This window comes from Lagopus muta, chromosome Z, assembly GCF_023343835.1.
Source record: "Lagopus muta isolate bLagMut1 chromosome Z, bLagMut1 primary, whole genome shotgun sequence".
In the NCBI taxonomy this organism is placed as follows: domain Eukaryota; kingdom Metazoa; phylum Chordata; class Aves; order Galliformes; family Phasianidae; genus Lagopus; species Lagopus muta.
Window position 1 is genome coordinate 9,597,081 of NC_064472.1, and position 19,069 is coordinate 9,616,149.

The 19,069-nt window shown below is 41.9% G+C and overlaps 1 protein-coding gene across 4 annotated transcripts in view; it reads left to right on the forward strand.

Annotated features, from left to right (window-relative positions):
- The window catches only part of UNC13B (unc-13 homolog B), a 206,076-nt gene that overhangs the window by 19,743 nt on the left and 167,264 nt on the right, over positions 1 to 19,069 (forward strand). For all 4 annotated transcript variants that reach the window (XM_048930940.1, XM_048930942.1, XM_048930943.1 and 1 more), the window contains exons 2-6: positions 3,783 to 3,812; positions 5,294 to 5,393; positions 9,559 to 9,676; positions 10,798 to 10,921; positions 17,211 to 17,281. In XM_048930940.1, the coding sequence (XP_048786897.1) occupies positions 3,783 to 3,812; positions 5,294 to 5,393; positions 9,559 to 9,676; positions 10,798 to 10,921; positions 17,211 to 17,281 (443 nt within the window). The remainder of the gene's footprint in view (positions 1 to 3,782; positions 3,813 to 5,293; positions 5,394 to 9,558; positions 9,677 to 10,797; positions 10,922 to 17,210; positions 17,282 to 19,069) is intronic.

Sequence of the window (19,069 nt, forward strand, 5' to 3'; positions counted from 1 at the left end):
TTTTGCTGTGGTCTTGTTCTTGTCTAAGCAACCTTTGCACCTGGTGCTGCATAATGCTGTGCACTGAAGTCTGAGCGCCTGTGAAAGGTGAGAAAAGCACAGAGGGAAATGGAAATGATAACGTCAATACTGCTGTTTGACTGGAAACAGCTACAGCAGAAGTTAGATTACATGGCCTGCTCTCAAAAGCACAGTAAGCTTGCTCTCATGTCTCGCATGGAAAAGGAAACTATTTGTCAAATTGCTGATCATGAAAATGCATTTTGAATGCTCTGCTTTCAAGCACTGCTTTTCTTTTTATGAGGACTAATTAAACCACATCCTTCCATTCTTCTCTCTCCTCCCTCAGCCCATCCATGGCACGTTATTGGCCTCTGTGTAAGGATGTGGATTTTGTTGTAGAGTGGTGAGTGACCAGCTGGTAAGTCATGTGCTAGATTTAGTGGGGATGTAATCTTTTGGCCATCTGCTGAGGCACTCCCTGTGTCTGCATCCCTCTGAATTGCAAGCAAATGTTAAAGGTGAGATCGAATCCGCGGCTGTTCAGAACAGCCACGTTCCCTTTATGTGAAAGTGAGCATGTTCCCATTCAGAAGCTTCGTTAAAGGCATTGTCTGAACCTGACAGTAATTTGGCATGCTTAATTCTAATTCGCTGGCTGATATATGGTGCACCTAGTCAGAAAAATACCTTTCAGATAGTAGAGTGGACTGTAAGAATTTCTCTGTGAAATTGAACTGTAACATTAACGTATGTTCTACTGTTCTATTCCACCTCCAAACCCCCACAATGATTTTAAACCTTTTCTGCCATCTTGTGTTTTATCTTTCCTAGTCTTTCAAGAGTCTTTTTTATTCTCCAGCCTTTTGTAGCACATGGACAATTGCAGACTGTGGAAACCTGGTTTATTTACTTATTCTCGCTTTTCATGAAGTGTCACAGACTGGACTTTGATTTGAATGTTTTCTTGTCTGTATAGAAGCACCATAATGGTGAAGGATCTCCAAGGAAAATTATTTGTATGAACTGAATGCTTACACCAATTTTCTTTGCTTTTTAAATTTTTTTTTAGTATATTTTTCCATCTATTTGTCTAATGTGCATCCAGTTATTTTAAAGTAACCTGTGTACAGTCTAATAGCTTTTACCAGTACACCATAAATTAAGGTGCAGTGTATGTCAGATATGCCAGTCTTTCATTTTTCCCTCTGCAATTAAATGAATGTTTCCTTGCACAGTGAGAGCAGGTGCATCTCTGCATCTCCCTAATGCAGTGCTCACACATGACAGTGCAAAGCTATGGACTCCTTCCCTTCTGACTTACTCTCGTTTTTGTTTCCCATAGCTGTTCTTCCCGTGTAGCAGTGGTGTAGGCAGACTTGCCTGTGATTGGCCGGGCTTCCTGAGTTTGCTCAGAGCAGCCATTTGAAGCCAAACGGGATTTAACATCTCCCATTTGTTTACAGATATTATTTCTCCAATCTCAGAGTGCCTGTGGTAAGTGGGATGAGTAAGTCAGGACATCCCTAATTTAGATCTTTCACTTAAAAACTTCACCTTCAGCCTTCCGTTGTGGCAGTACAGAAATAACTGTATCTATAAAACTTGGTACTGCTGAGTGCTTTGGATGGCTACCTTTGTTTTATTTTATAGAAGTTACTGTTTTGTATGGCTTGATTGCTATCTGCCCTCCTTCTGCTGAGCCATCAGGACAACAGTGAGTTTTTAGCCTCTGCTGTGACACTGAGTGTTTAACTGCTGATGTGTCAGGTTTCTTCATATGCTTTTTGCTCCATTGTGCCATTTCTTGGTCGCTTGGCATATAGAAGCTCCGTATGAGCTGGTATGGGTTCAGAAACATCCTTCAAGCCAGTGAAACGGTTGTGCTGTGTGAGCTGCACCTGTGCTGCGGTTTTCACACAACGCCTGGGAAATGCTTTTCATTGGGCTAACAGAATAAAAACACTTCAAGTCGTTCTTCTTGGGAGCTTTTTGGACATGTTATGTAAACTCACAGACGAGTTGCCAGTGCAGATGAAATGCCCAGGTCTGTGACTGCTCTTATAGATAAGCCATACCTCTGAGCTGACAGTGTGATTTGTTCTGTGCAGGCTGCCAAATGAACATCTTAAATATCAAGAATCATCCTCTACAGATAGCACCTATCTTAGCTGCAGAGGCTGTGTCCATCTCTGTGTCTAGAGGCTGAATCCCTTTTTTGTGTGTGAAATATGCTACAGCGTGTGCTTCCACTTCCCTGCAAACAACCTTGGAACTTGTTTCCTCAAGAGAGAAACTGGCTGAAGCTTACTGCAGGTCCCTCTCTTTCTCCCTTTTCCCTTTCCTCCAGCACATGCACTTCTTTCCTTGTCTCCTGCCTTTCTCCAAGGAGAGGAGATAAGCAGGTGGCTGCTTGCTCCAAGGCAGTATTTACTGTCTAATTTTGTATGATATTCAAAGGCACCTATGGAAGTGAGCAGATTGCCCTCCCCACGTCTCTGAGGTAAGACAGATTAATTTGGAGATTAAAAAGGTATCTGCATCTTCCATCAGCCACCAGCACTGCGTGTTTTGCATGCACCGTTAGCTTTAGCATCAGGAATGCTTCAGGCTCTGAAACTGGGAGAGAATGGGCCTCTGTTTTGGACCTAAGGCTTGCAGGCCTTGCAGTCTAGTTGAAAACTACAGCTCTTGAAAAGTTTATTTTAAATGATTCTCATACTGTTATTGGTACAGCATTTCCTTCTTGCAAACATCTATTGGCAAAGCAAAATTTATCAAATAGTGAGAGTGTTCTTCATCAACATACCCTACTGCAGCTCTGTTCTTGTAATTGTGTAACATCTTTTTCCCCTTCTTCCCTGCTTTCCCTTTCAACCCCCTATATTTTTCTTGGAAGTGAGACTCAGCAAAGTTTTGCTGTGTGTGTTGGATGGTTTTTTTTTTTTTTTTTTTTTTTTTTTTTTTTTTTTTTGGAGGAAAGTTGACTACCTCTTTAACTCTCCTTTTTGCCACTCAAGTGTATCTTCTTTTCTAGGTTAAGTATGTTTCTTAGCTTTAATTTTCCACTATGAAAACTAGCTGGTGCCTAGAGATGTCTCATCTTAGTGCTTTTGCTTAGCAATACCAGTGAGGATGTGAGCTTTCAAAACAGAACTGTAAACACAATATTCCCTAGGTAAACGTAGACCTTCTCCATTCAGTATGAGAAACCAGTGCTGTTTTGTGTTCTAACCCTCTCCTGATGGAGCCCAGGACACCATCTGCTTTCTGAGCTGCAAGAGCACACTGCTGGCTCATGTTAAGCTTTTCATCCATCAGGACCCCCAGGTCCTGCTCTGCAGGACTGCTGTCAAGGACTGCTCCTTCCAGTCTGTGTGGATGCCTGGGACTCCTCCGGCCCAAGAGCAAGACCTTGCACTTTGCTGTATTGAACCTTGTTAGGTTCAGCTAAGCCCACCTTTCAAGCCAGTTGAGATCCCTCTGAATGGCATCCCTTCCTTCCTCCGTGTCAACTGTGCATAAGCCATATCCAATTGCTTTTCAAACCGTAATCCTATGTTTTGTTTTTGAAAGGTGAAATAGGGTACAGAGGAAGCTATGTTACCAGGTCATCAGATCTGTTAAACAGAAGAAGTGTACGGATCATTGGCTTCCAAGCCTCTGTTATGCAGTGTTCTCAAGTTAATGTGATGTCTTTTGATACTCTGTCACTCAAACGGGACCATAAGAGGGCAAAATCACTAACAGACTCCTTTTCTTCTTTTTTTTTCTCCTTACAGTAAAAAAAGCTAAACTGCAAGGACCTCCAGGTAAGAGGTGCTCTGCTTGTTCTGATCAGTCTTGTATGTAGCAGGAGTGGGTTCTGTTCACACTGCTGTATCCCGTTTTACTCTGCTTTTTTTTTTTTACTGCTCTGTGCTCTCTTATGAGAGACAAAAGCTACCTCAGGAGTCCAGACAGCCTGAGTTAGGAGAAAGCCTGAGCTGCATCACAGTATTGAGAAATCTCCACCTGCTCACCTGACCTGCACAGGCTATGGGTGAAGAAAGGTTTCCTCTAAGGTCACCTCTTCCCACTCCGTCCATTGTATTTGTTCAGTTGTATTCTCCTGGACAGTAGCTCTTAGGTTATATGTGAAAGCTTTCCAGTTCTCTGGCTTGTGCATGTTCTGTGGCTGTCTCCTTGCCCACATTCCATGTCATGTCAGTAGCTGTGTGTACACAAACCTACGTTTTTTTCTAGGGAAGAAAAGCTGGATATACACAGTGGAAGTGGACATAGTGGAAGTGGAAGTAGCTTAGCCTTTTTCCAACCAAGAGCAGTGCTCAGAGCTGCAAAGTATTTGTCTTGTACTTTAGCTAAATGGAAGTGCGTGAGTGTATGGCTTCATTAACAAGCCCAGTTTCCCAGGAGGATGCAAACTAGTATGTGGATAGCTATGAGGAAATCCATCTTCCAGTGATTCCTTCTTGAGCTTCTGGTTCCTGTCAGGATATTTGAAGCTAGGTGCTAAGGTGTGCTATACTAGCTCACAGCATTGTGAATTTTGGCAGCATTAAAATGAGCTGTGATTTAACATATATTGGGGCACAGCAAAACGTCCAAGTATTAGAAGTTGCACACTGCTTTATAGCTACTTAGTTTAAGTCTTGTTCAAGATTTGATGAAACTGATAGATAGGTCTGAGGTGGGAACTCTGTTCATTCTCAGATGCTGATATTCGAACTTCATGTGCGTCTGCTTGGCTGCTTTTAGTCTTACTAGCAAAGAGGTGATAGGAACTAGAAAAAAAAACTCATCCAGGTTTTTTCTTCAGATTTAGAAGACAAAGCATCTAAACATATCCTGGCTTATAAAAATAATGAGCATAACACAGTTCTTCCGGGTCAGCTGGTTTAAGCAACACGTTTTTAGCACACTCAGCATAAATCACTCTTTTCCTTCAGCCCCTGACTTATCTTTAAAGTTTATTTGTGGACTCATGGATGGAAAACAAGATAGTAACTAGGAGAACAGTTAGGTCAGAAAGGAAGAGACGGAATGATTGGCACTAGTGCCTCATGCTCGTTTATTTTAGCTCTGTACAGTCCACAAGATAGGCCCTATTCCTTCGTGCTGCTTCGTAGTATCACAGTGTGGATTGAGTTGGAAGTGACTTCAAGGATCAAGTTCCAGCCCCTCTGGTTTGTCCCCCCAGGATGCAGTGTATGGATTGAAAACCTTGAAATGTTGTGCTTGTGTGATGAAATGGTAAACTGAAGAAGATAACTTTTTGCCTCTTGTTCCCCAGATAAATTCAATACCTATGTGACCCTGAAAGTGCAAAATGTGAAGAGCACAACAGTAGCAGTGCGAGGTGACCAACCATGCTGGGAACAGGACTTCATGTTGTAAGTACTGTGCTGTGCAGTAGTGAGATGGCTGTGGAGTGAAAGCATTGACACTTCTTTGAAGCTGCTTTTGTGATACATTAAATGAAGTAAGTAGTTAAATCAGTGAAAACAAACTGGTGACAACCTCTGTAATTTGCTTTTCTCTTGTGTACACTGACCTGTGTTCAGGGAGAGGTGAGACTGGAGATCATTTCTGTGGGGCCCTAGACTGGTGGGGGAAGCTTGTGTCTTTTAATGGTACCAAGTTCCCTGGGTTCCTGTTCTCAGATCTATGTGGTAGGGTGCAGCAGGGGCTGGCTACTCTTTTGAGGGTAAGGAGCCAGAAGCAGAACGCAGTATAACAGCTGGTAGAGCAGGAACTCACCAGTCAGTCCTGAGTCCCACAGTACTCACAGAATATGAGCAAGGCAGTCATAAGGACCAGGTGAGCTTCTGCTGTGAGACCAGGACATCAGACAAGCTCAAAGTAAGGAGGCAGCTCCAAGGGTAAGCAAGGAGTGCATGTTAGAAAGTCAGTCTCAGGTTATGTCTGGAATGGTGATCAGGGTCAGATGTAGTCCTGCAATTGCCACTGCATGGTGGCAAGGCTGAGGTTGACATGAGGAGTCAGTCTATGCTGGATCTGGGCTGCTGAGGTCTGAGGGCAGGCCTGGAGTGCAGCTGTGGCTAAGCCAGAGATGAGCACATCTGCAACTCAGCTTAGGTTACTTAACGTTATGTAGCTTACTGAAGGCCTGTTGCAGGGCTTAAATGGGGCTTCTGGGTTGTGAGAAGGTGTGAGTGGAGGCCCCCTGATGAGGCTGGTCAGGGCAGTTAAGGTCTGTGTGTGCACCCAGGACCTCTGCCCAGTGAGCCTTTTTAGCTCTTCATGCTCAGGTTTGCATGTTGACATTTTCTGCCATTAACCTGCTGTCCATGGAAGTGCTTTGCAGGTCCCCTTTTGAAGTGGAGGGGCTGTCAGTCCCTGCCATGAGGAGCAGAACCAGGTTCAGCTCCCCCAGAGTATCTTTCAGAGTTACAGCCTTTTATTTTCTTTTACTTTTTTTCCTTTTTTTCTTATGAATGAATGGCTCATTCCTATTGTATCCAATTCTGTTTCTATAGCTTTGTAAGAAAAAGTGAACAAAAGTTACTGAATCCTGGACTTCAAGTGGGTTGTTGGTGTTTTTCCCTAAACTGGCATGGACTTGCTGTTAGGCTGGGGAATTGTGGTGGTTGTCTGTGCAGAACACAGCTATTGTGCAGGTTTTAAGAGGAAATGAGATGTTTATATAGCCTGTGTAGGAAGAGGTGCTCACTGAGCTTAGCAAATATATCACCCAACTCAGCAGCAGTTTATTGTCCCTTGCCTGAAGTGGGAAGCTTTAGCTTATGTCTGCCTGGCTCAGGTGAGTGTAGCTGTCATAGCAATGCTCTTCTCTCTTCTATTTTGTGGCCCTCATTCACTTTTGGAGCAGCACCTGAGGTGTGTGCTTCTCAAAGAAGAGTTTGGTGTGTCTGGTGAAACATGCTCCTGAATTGCACCATCATCTCAGCTTTACCATTCTCTGTTCCTGCAGAGTCTGTGGCTGCCACTAACATGATCCATGCAGGACTGAGGGTAAGGCAGCAGGGGACTGTATCTGTCTGCCAAGTCACCTGCTAGTATCTGTGCTACTAACTTCTTCCTGTGGCTTGTGTTCAGCCTATGGGTAGAAACTATCTTTAGATGTGTCCAGGTACCCATGAAGCTACTCAGCAAGGATTTAAGAATGGCACTTGTTTGTGCTAGATGACTGCTCTAATTATTGCTCTTCCTCCTTCCCTTGTGACAGCTCCTGGAACTACTCTCAGATTGCAGCTGAGAGTTTAGCATGCTGTGAGGTCATTGTGCCACTGCGTAATTAGTTGCTAAGGGATATGAAAGCAGAGTATTAACTGAACTACCTCACCATTATCTTCCCTTATTTAGCCAGGAAGCAGTGCAGTTTGTGTGGTGTTTCTTTAAAAAAAAATACATGGCAGGTGGCAGTGAGCATGTTTTGCATGATGGTGTATACATGAAGTTCTCCCAGGAAAAATACCAATTTTCCAGTATTACTGGTTATTAGCTTGCTTTTATTCCTGCAGTTAGAAAAGATTTTAGAACACAATGACTTTTCCCTGTGTGAAGGATGCTTTTACTGTCTATCTTTACCTGTTTCTATGAGGAACAGTAAAAGAATACAGTGCAACTAAGAAGACACTTTCTGTGTATGACTTTTGGTTCCCAACTCCTTGTGAGAAATAACAGTTCAGAGTTTGGTGCTCTGAAGATGTTTGAAAATTGCTTGTTTACCAGACCAGCAAAGCACTTCAATATTTTCTTTGGGAACGTTTTGAAGCAGATTTAAATGGGCTGCATGTTTGCAACAAGCCCTTTGGTTGCAAAAGTGCAAGCTGTAATGTTAGAACATAATGGTTTAATGAGTGCTGAAACTGTTAAAATGTCTTTCATTTAAATTTGGATGGGGGCAGGGGAGAGAAAGTGAGGAACATCAAATTAAAATCTCAGCTCTTTTGTTCTTCGAAGCTTTTCTGTATCTAACCAGAAGGTGGAGAAAGGGAGACACGGTCAAAGGCAGTCAAGACCATTGTACTGAAAATCGTTGTTTTTTCTTTAATCTAGTATCCTATTCTTTGTAGCTTTGTAAAGAAACCTGGTTAATATGTTATTCTGTCAGTATATATTGAAGCAAAGAATGTGATTTTACAGTATGCCTGGAAATCTAGTCAATTTTCCTTCCCTTTGTGGCTTCACACTGATGCTGCCAACAGAAAATCTGTGATTTTTGTTACTTTAGGCTTGTCTGTGCAGCGAGATAAATGTCATTTTCCCAGCGGGCAGGCAGCGTGAAGGCAGAGCAGTGACCACACAGGTCGTTGGTCATTAGCTTGGCTGTACCGAGTAACCGTACCCAAACTTAGAACCACTGAGCCATTTAGATTGGAAAAGATCTCCGTGATCAGCAGTCCAAACATCAGCCTGAGTCCCATCAGTAAACCAGGTCCTTTAGTGCCTCACTTACACACACCCGGGGAGGGGGACTTCGCCAGCTCCCTGAGCAGTCTTACAGACAAAATAGTCTCTTGTTGTGAGGAGTCTCTGGGATAAAGCTAAGATTTGCAGCGGTTCTTTCTTTGTCCAAGATGACAGTCTATTAAACATGGCAGTTAGCATGCTTGAAGCTTCCTTTTTTAAACTTAACTGCATTTGGCTGGACAGAAAGACAGCAGGCAGCAGCACTTTGTGCTGGTGATGCCTACTTTAGGAATTGACGGTTGCGTGAAGAGAAATCCTGAGTTCAAAGGAGGAACTGTAACCTTTGTCCGTAAGTGAGATGATGCTGGATGCTGTATGAACAGTTTTCAGTACATTCCTTTTACCATTCAGGCTGTGCATTTGTTGTACTTTTCTTAAGCAGGCATGTTATAAATTGTCATGAGAAAGGGAGGCATTAATGTTAGAAGGCATGGGGGAAAAAGAATTTGAGATGCATCCTCAGCTCACTGAGAGTAAAGACAGCATTTCAGAGAACTTAGCACTTACTGGTTGCTTATCTGGTTTGCAGTGTGTTGCTGATGTACATAGCTCAAAGCCTTGTACCACACAGAGGAACAAAGTAAAAGAGCTCTGTGCAAGAGATAGTGCTGCTGATGCAGCTATTGCAGTGTTTGGGACTGATAATCCTGGCATGTGGTAGGTTCAGAGATAGGTAATTAGCATATTTGGACCTGACAGAGTATGCTTGTGTTGCTGTGTTTCTGAGAGAGAGAATGCACCCACTGTGCATGGGATGGCTGATGAGGAGGAACAACTTGCCATTGTTTCAACTGGAGATGTATTTCTTCCTCCTGTGCATGTTGCTGTTGAGATGAGTTTCCAATTGGCAGTACATACATGAGATAGTTCAGGGTTTTATTTTGCAGTCTTCATGTGGTTAAACTATGGGAAATGGGTCGCTAGAAATTAGTGTCCCCAGTAAGTATGAGCTGTCTTGACCACTCACTTGCAGAAGTTGTCTTTAGCTTGACACAGCTGTATATAAAGTTTTGCTGGGATAATTGTACTGGCAGTGCAGAACCTAAAGTAGAACAGTTTTATGTTCAACTTCTTCCTCACCTGTGCTGTCTTTTGTTGCAGTGAGATCAGTCGGCTGGACCTGGGCCTAATTGTCGAAGTATGGAACAAAGGACTTATCTGGGACACGCTGGTTGGGACTGTGTGGATTGCTTTGAAAGCCATTCGCCAATCTGATGAGGTTAAATTAACACACACACTTTATTTTGACAGCTCCGGTGTTGATGGGTTATGAATCTAGCCTGATGCAGATCAGGATTTTGCTTCTTGGCAGAATTTCCACTGGCAAGGCCAGTAAGGTTGAGTGAAGGAAAGGGACTGCATCAGCATTGCTTTTTTTTTTTTTTTTTTTAGAGTTCATTGTTTTGTTTTACTTCTTTGTTTTGAAGAAGGCCATCAATAGCGAGTCCAAAACTGAACTAATGTAGCTATCTCTGTTCTCACAAATGATCTCAGAGATAAGGTTTAATCTGTTGAGGAATGTGTATATTTGACATGTCTGAGGTCTTCAGCACTTACTGCTTATTCTGATGCTCAAATATCTGCACATTCCTGATAAAGAGAGAGAGTGTTATAATCGTCATGATAGCAGGCATACTGACTTTCAAGGCAAGCCCAGAACATGTCTTTTCTTAAAGATTCTGGCTGCAGTGTTAGAAGGTGTCTAGTCGTGCTGATAGGTATTGAAAAAAAAGTAGGAGATGGGATGCACCAGTTTCTTAGCTCTCCTACCTACTTAATTTGGTAGTTCTTGTAACTAAACAGGATTTATTTTTTTTTAACATAAAAATTCAAGGATTTTAATTAAAAGGTTATTTATTTGAGTAGGGAGAGGGAGTTTATGTAGTCCATAAAAAGAAGAGTGTGGATGCCCAGCAGTGTGGTCAAAAAGTCTAGTTGATGCTTAGTTTCTCTGGCTGACCAAGTACTTTCTGGTGTCTGCCTCTGAGGAATTATCTTTGCAGTTCCGTGGAGAAGTCAGTAGTTCTGCTGTGAGGTGTTTGTGTCTTGCCTTTAAAATATATTTAGGATTTGGAAGTCCAAGCAGCCAGCTCAAGCTGAATAGATGTCACTAGGTGTTAAAAATCGTAGAATTGTTAAGGTTGGAAAAGGCCTCTTAAATCATCTACTCCAACTGTCCACCTACCACCAGTGTTGCCCACTGAGTCCTATCCCTAAAACATGTAGTATGTTGAGATAGGTGAGGCTCTTCCTGGACACTTTTATCTTAGAAAATGTATGAGAGTCACTGCGAAAGGACATGCCAGGCATGAAACTTAATCTGTGGCTTGTGATTCACAGGAAGGTCCTGGAGAGTGGTCTACATTAGAGGCAGAAGTTGTAATGAAACATGATGAAATCTGTGGAACCAAAAACCCGACTCCTCACAGAATTTTGCTGGACACAAGATTTGAACTACCTTTTGGTGAGTGCATTTCAGTAACTTAGCTAGGGCATTAAGTGCATTAAGTGCATTAAGCGCAAGTGTTTGGGTGTGAATTGAGTCTTACAGTTAAGTTGTGCTTTCTTGCAGTTCTGCAGCAGTAGTTCACGGTGGATCAAATTGCTGGTGTTCATTCCTCATTTGGTGTTACCTTATGAGATAAGAATCACTAGGAAAAATTTGAAGGTCTGACTGTGCTGGAATGTTTAAACTAGCAGCAGTTTAAGAAACTATCTATAAAATTTTAGGATTCAACGTTCAGACATTCATTTGTTCCTGAACAGAGAATATTTGCTACTTTGCATCTAGATACATTTGGCTCTAGAAGAGGTCAAATGCACTGCTAGAGCTGTTTTGAATGAGGTGTGTGTGATTGGTGCGCTTGAACCCTGCTAAAAGCACACAGTTCAGTTGTGCAACGTTAGCGGTCAGAGCAGCTGAACATTAACAAGGTAAATAAAAAACTTGGTGTCATAAGAATAACTGCCTTTATGGTAGTTACTTTTGGTTGGAAAGTATGGAGCGTGGAAAAGCAGCCAATTGGAGCAAATGCATCTCAAGTGTGTTTTTTAAGATCTATTTTTTCTTCCCTAATGAGAAAGGCAGACACTTAAGATCTAGAAAGGAGATTGTTGTGGTTTTTGTGTATGTTGTTCCTCCTCAACCCCTTTTTTTTCCCTGCCTTGGGCATTTCAGTATTTCAAAATTGTGTCATTGCTAGGCTCATCTCTGCTCCTTTGCCTGTTGCTTTTTTTTTTTTTTGCAAGAAAGCCCCTGGCAGCGAGACCAATTTGCATGGTGCTGTAAAGGACTGGTGGAGCACTTGTGCAGTTGTTGTCATTCAGACGGCAGCTGTCATGGTTGGCCATCTGTTGTGGAAAGAAGTTAGGTTGTTTATTAGTCTCATAACTTTCCTTCCTGGTGCAAGGCGGGATGTGAGCTTTGGTCCTGCAGCACTAAAATCAATCTGAATTGTGCTCTGAGAGCAACACTGGGTATACTATTTTGAGTGCACAATCAGATGGAAGGTGGAAGTTAGGCCGAACGCAGTGTTTAAAGGCACTGCTCTTTAACTACAGTCCAGTCTGTAAAAGAGAGAAGGTATCTGACATCTTAAGTTGGCTAATGTTAATGTGGAGCTCGCTCTCTTTCTCATGAGAACCCTCCTGCTGATCCACTGCTGTCCTGCTGTCAGTGGGGAGTCTATTACTGAAATTGTAAGGAAGAAGCAACTGTTTCCTTTGGAAGTAAAAGATCAGTTCTTTGGGGCAAATGTTTTGACTTCTGAGAGGGACATCACAGAAAACATTTAGATAAAGGTAAGGCTTGTAGCTCCTTCCTTCTCATTTGTGTTTGTTCTGATGTTGCTTGTAAATTATCCCTAACTCAAAAGAGCATGATTCTTTTACATTCAGTATTCAAATGAGAATTTACTTTCTTCTGCAATTGTGCTTTTGCTTTTGCATTGTGATTTTTCAAGTACATGAAAACAGATTCCCTGTGAATGTTTGTGGTTCAGCGCCTGAATTTGGCTAATGATGAATATTTCATGTAATAGCATGTTTTCTTCCTATTGTGATGCTCAAAACACAGGCCTCTTATTTCTTTTGCTTTAGAATCATGAATATAATTCTGAAAAATAGGATTTCATGAAGAACACCAGGAATATTAAGTAAATAACAAGAACATTGAGACTTCCAGTTTTGATACAGTTGTATTGAAGATTTTTTATCGTGGAGTGTGAAAAGTTGTTGGCTTGTCCAGTGTTTTGTAGTGTCTGGGAGACAATGGGAGCTTCAGTTTGCTGTTTTCAAGGCTTGTGCTGCTCTTTGCTTGAAGTGTGCTACTGTCTTTCTTAGAACTCTGTTTTGGGCTATTTGTCTTAGGAGAATAGCATCTGCCCATATGATCTCCAGCAGTGCTTCCCTTCTCATGATGACCATATGTCTGCTGCCATTGCTTGCAGGGTAGAGAACAAAAGGCACTGTGAGATGGCTCAGGTGCTGTCTCCTTGCCCTTGTGGTACTGTGGGACTTGGAGGTATGCATGGAGGTAGCTCAGCCCATAGGACTACCTTTGCATCTCTCCCAGCGCAGACTGGATTTGCTGACATCTCCCTGTAGTTGAAGTGTTATCAGTACAGTTTTTTATGCCCCACGTGTTAATACAGTGTTGTTGCATAAGCTGGAATCTGCTGCTTTAAACTCACACGGAGAGCAAAATGATTCATTTGTCTGCTGTAAATGCTCATAGGTCAGCAGCTCTGTCACTGTAGACATAGTATGTTTGCAGTGACACTGAAGAACATTGTGCATCATGTTTTGTTTCCCCGGGAACGTCTCCTGTCTGTTACAGATGCAGGAGAATCTGGTGATATGCATGTGTATGTGCAGCTTGTACTGCTTCCCTAGTCTGGTAAAACACATCTGTCTGGGATAGCAGCTGTAACAGAACAGTGTGATTTTTCTGTTGGCTCTGCTTTTGGACTTTTGCTTCTGGGTGTTTTATTTTATTTAGGCTAAGGACGCACACAGATGCCCTATTCCAGGTTGCTCAATATGTATATCAAACACGTTTTGGTGTATTTCAAGTTTATGTACACAGTGGGGGGGGAATGGTCCTAACTTCTGAATGAAGTCTGCATAGATAGAACAGATTTCTTCCTCAGCCTACTCAAGTCCTTATGCTTCATTGTAGTCATTCCGAGTGAACAGAGCAGCCTTACCTGGGACCTCTGTCCTCACCCCCTTCTCACTGTCTCGGAAGTACAGTTTCCATTTCAGCTCAGCCTTCACCAGAGCGATGTGGTAGGAATTATTGACACACATGGACTCCATGTTGTGACCTGACTTCCTCAGATATGCCGTATCCCCACCGTGACTGTGCACAGTGATATCGATTCAGGTTGAACCTGGCCATGGTCTCTGGATCTGCCCTGCTCATCTTGTCTGGGATCTGTAGGACATAGACTGGGCTGGCAAATCCCTGCCCTGCTGTATATAAGATTCTCCTCCCTTAGGGAGCAATCAGTCCGTGCTGCTCCCTGACACCATGTGGCCAGAGGCAGAAGGATTTCAGCTTTCATCCAGGGGTGGCAGTAGGAGCAAGATGGGTAATGCTTGCAACCTGTTCATAGGTGTCAGGTTAAGAAGAACAGGGAAACTAGGGACTAGACCTGTCCATTTCCTCTCCGTTCTTGTTCAACACTTCTGTTCCTCTGACATATAGCCTTGCTCTTCTTGTTTGCTGAGCATGATATCAATGCAGTCCTGGCATCAATCAGATGGGCTCTGTTTGGACTAGTTCAGCTTCTTATCTTGTAAGCAGAAGTTAATGTAGCAGAGTAACTTGGACTTGCAATCAAAACTGTGTGGTGATGTAAGAGCAGCCCAGTGGCTATTGCCTTGTAAATGGTAAGGGTGATCCCTGTATGAGGTATTTTCATTCCCTGTCCTCCAAAGAGCCAGCATCAACAGACAAGTGATTAAGGTTTTATAAAAGTGTATGGGGAAACTTAAAGTAGTTAAACCAATTTCTCAAAAATCAAGAACTCTCTCTCATTGGGCATTTACTCTTCTAAGCAGATAACTTCACTCAGTTTCGTAGTTGAATTTTTAAGGTTTGCTTTGCAGTAGCTGTACTGAGATTAGTACTGATGACAAGTTTCCTTAAGATAAAAAGATGTCCTAAAACAGCCATTATCTAAACTGTGGCAGACTTAATTGCTACCTTGCATAAGAAGCTGTTTTTCTAGAATAGCAGCAAACCTGTGCTAAAACACAGCTCAGTTTGTGGAAGAAGCACCTTGGATACGAGATGTAAACAACAAACCCAAGACACACACAGTGCACCTTGTTGCCTGGGCATGCAGCCAAACTGTGGCCTATGGGAAGGCCCTGGAATTTACTCTGAGACCACTGTAGCTTATTCGATCTTGATGGTAATCCATCACTTCATTACTCCTAGGTCTCTTTGCTCTAAATTGCAGGTTTCCACGATGGATGTTTTGGCTGTGACCTTTGGTCTCTCAGTTTGGGCTTTTCTTCATCATTTACAGATGTGATGCTGTCAAGGACAGAGTGCCATGGATTTTTCTTTAATATTTAGATGACTTGAGATCCTTTTTGGAGCGTCTTGTCTTCTTAAATCTCATGTGCTCAGTTCAGTTAATTGCTGACCTCTTTCTAAATCCACCCTGTTTCAGATATCCTGTGTCATCCCTGCTTTGTGCAGAGTTCATCTAAATTATCTGTGCAACTGTGGTCTGCAACACTGATGATCAAAAGCAGTTATGCTTTTCTACAAATCCTGTAGTTGTGGGAGCCCCTCTTATATTTCTCTTATCTAGTTTTCTAATAGCATGTAACAACAAAGCGATGTAGTGTACGTCAACCAAGAGCAACTGACTTTGTGTGTTATGCTTAAAATAAATTAATTTGGTCTCCCTGCAAGAAAGGAGAAACAGATTTTCTGTTTTCTACTTCCTGTATTCTTGACACAGATACTAAGTTTCTAGTGCCCTAAAACTTTCCCAGGTAGGGCCTATTTTGTCCTTCTTCTCTGGGTGATGTTCTGTTCAATAGAGGTGTTCCTCTTACAAAAGTGCAGGCATTTGTACATAGCCCATTGAAATACCTAATGCTGAAATTTCGTATTCCATGAAATCTAAAAATGTTCCTTGTTGTTGTTGTTGAAAGTTGGTTGTGTTCCTTTACACTGGCTGCTATTTTTGATGTTTTGAGGTTGTTAATTTCAGAAGGGTTGAGAAGACACATCTAACTTCTCTTTAAGGAGAAACCAATACTTGATTCGTTCTGAAGGTGTTGTAAGTGTTGTAGTTTTTTGTTTATCTCAGTAGCAAGGGTGGATATAATTCTCAGTTATTTTTTAATCAGAACAATCTCAGCCGACTTTTCCCATTCTTGCCCACACATACTGTTGAGGCCATAGATGGGGTAAATTTCATTGCAGGAAAGTAAACTTATTTAGAAGCCAAGATATTTACAGCTAACTGGGCACGAGCGTGAAGAGTTGCTAAAGATGGGAGAATTGATTGAAATGGCATTTATTTAAACATCATTTGTCAGTGTTTGGGACAGTGAGGCTTCTAGGGCTCGTGGTTTCTAGCTGGAGCAGTCTCTGCTGCTGCTCTACCATCCTGTGTGTGTTCTGATGTTTCTGCACTTGTGTAGTTTTGGCATGGGTAGCTGAAATTCGGAAGTCATTTGCCTTTCCTGATGGTAGGACCAACTGATGCTGAAATGTGGCTTAATTTTTTTTTTTTTTCCTTTTTCCAGTGATTTTTACATCCTTTTTCCTTCATCCCTAGGTAATTTACTAATTCACCTGGACTGAGGGCCTGAGTGATGCTTTTCTTTTAGAAGGTTATTTCCCTTGGTGTTGTGCTCCTCTTGCTCTATTCGTTAAACTCAGTTTGTACCTAACTTGCCTTTTGTTAAGCTCATCTGCATCTTCTAGGGTGTCCTCAGGGAGATGAAATCTTGAGTGGCACAGTTCTGTGTTTCCTTCAAACCATTGAGACACTGCATTACTTCAGAGTGTGGAATAGAAAATAGTTGCCAAAATAAAGGTGGTAGTGCTTACTGTCTGCTGTCGGTCATTAACCTGCTAAATCTTCTACTGGATGAAAGGGTTGTTATTTCTCAGTTCTAATGAACTGCATTGTGGTAAACAAACAAACAAACTATGAGAGTGTGCTTCCATATGAATATGAGTGTCTTATAGCTGTTTGTTATCTCACAAAATCTAGCTTATCACCTGCAAAGGAAAACAAGACTCTTTTTTGGTATGCTTAATCCAAGTACATACATACAGTGTGCCATCTAAAGCAAGTCCTTGTGCTTTTGAGGTTATAAAAGCCTCCAGAAGAGTGACTTGATCTTGCTGTATGTTATTAAGCATGTAGCAAATGTATTATGATAAAATGGTTCTTTGTACTATGATTATTTGAATTAAATATGAATCAGTCTTGTTCTTTCCTACCTTTGTCCATAATGCATTTGGTTAATTGGTTTTAAACATGAAGGCAATGTATGCCTTGAACTGTGTTATTATTTGGAACATTTATTTTCCATCTGAGTGCTAATGTAGCTAATACAAAGCAGTTGCATTGCTTCAAAATTGTGTGGGTTATTTATTTGTTATTTGTTATTTATTTGTTGTTATCTTGGAATACTCTCCTTGTTGCTTCTGGTGATAAATGCAAACTTGACTGGCTAATAAGATGGTGCCTCATATTCTTTTGCTGTAGATATTCCTGAAGAGGAAGCCAGATATTGGACCAGAAAATTAGAACAAATAAATTCACTGGGAGATGATGAGGTAAGTATCTGAACTGAAGGGTGAATGTAGCTCTGAATGCACTATAACTTGCTTTTGTTCTTTATATTGGATCCCTGTGATGGAGATAACTATTAAATTTTCATGTTAACAAGTTTTTTGTGAACTGTTTACAGAATGGTTTCTCAGGTTTACTGTTATCATTAAGCAGGTAAACGTTTTTCCCCATGTTTCTCCCCACATAGTGAGAACTGCTCTGTTGTATCATGTTACACACAAAGCAAAGTTAACAGCATCATAGGATGGCTTGTGCTGGAAAGGTTATTGAAGCCCACCCAGCCCCAACCCCTGCGGTGGGCTGATTGCCTTTCGAATTTTGATTGCCTGATTGAATTTTGAGGATCTATTTGAGTTGGTAGAAAACTCAGTCTGTGATTTGGCATGTCAGTGGTAACTGCTGTGGTGCTCCCCTGCTCCTCTAGTCTGTAACATGTTTGTGCTAGGTACTTCAGTGAAGCACAGGTGCCCTCTAGTGCTTCACTGAGCCTGTATATGCTGAAAGGTGTCCTGAGCATCGATGCTCCCCTTCCCTGGGGAGTGACCCATCTGCATCCTAAGTGTATGCGTTCATCAAATGCAAGGAACAAAATCATGTCTCTGTGCCATAGTGATCACAAGTTTATTATGGAAATTCCCCTTAATCAGTGAGAATGCTAAAAATTAGAAAACACTTGTCCAGCGTCTGACGGTGACACAGATTGGTCATTGCTTTCTTGCATATTTCTTTAATTTGCAGTGACTGTTAGCTCTGTAACTTCCAGTGCCAGCGGCAGTATCTTTGGATATAACAACACTTGATTGATTTTTCTTCTGTGGATGTCAGTTTTATTTTGAACTTACCTACTTCAGTTCTGTAGCAAGGAATTCAGCAACTTAATTGTTCATAGCCTGAAGAAATAACTTGTTTGCTTTAACAATTCCATTGTTGTGAAACCTGGGAACAGGTTTATTTATAGAGAAGCAGAATGACCAATCCTTATTCACCCTCATTCACCACTCAACCCTACAAACCTTTCTTTCTGCATAGTTTTTGGTCAATTTGGTGGTATTTCATACAGGAAAATTTTCTCTCTTCTGTGCATTAAGTTTAGCTACCTTTGCATGAGGCGGTGAATGAGCAGACTGAAGTTGCAAAACAGTATTCATGATGCACGTTCATTCAGAGTTTGTATGGTGTCATAAAATGCTTTCCAATCACTATTCCTACAAGCAATGTTCTGTTTTCTTTTTGGAACTGCTGATAGCCATTGGGCTGATTCCTTAGAAAGGGTGAACTACTGCAGTTTTTTTTGAATCTGAGTATGCTCCTTCAGAAGCTTTTCCTGTCCTGCGCCACTGAAATTGCTCATCAACAGACCTTCTTTCACCACTTTGCCAACCAGTTACTGCTGTGAGACCCAGTACTTCTTTTCACAATTCTGAATAACTCATTGAGCTTGTACATTCTGAACAGCGCGGCCCTGAAGATGGCCACAGCACAGTCTGCAGATTTTCGTTCTCCATGTCATGAGCTACTCATTAATTCCTTGCCAGATCTATGGAGAGGCTGTCTGGCAGCCCTGTTTTTCAGAATCCAGGGCTGGTTGCAAAAGCTGACACTTCCTTTGTCTTTGGACCCTCTATTCTTGGCAAAGACTGTTCTCATTGTTTTGCCCAATTGTCCTCATTTTCTCTTCTCTTTGTAATACAACATAGAGGAGAAAAACGAAATACAGCAACTTGCATTCCCGCAGGGAACACTTTGATGCAGTAACAAACAGCTTTGAAAAA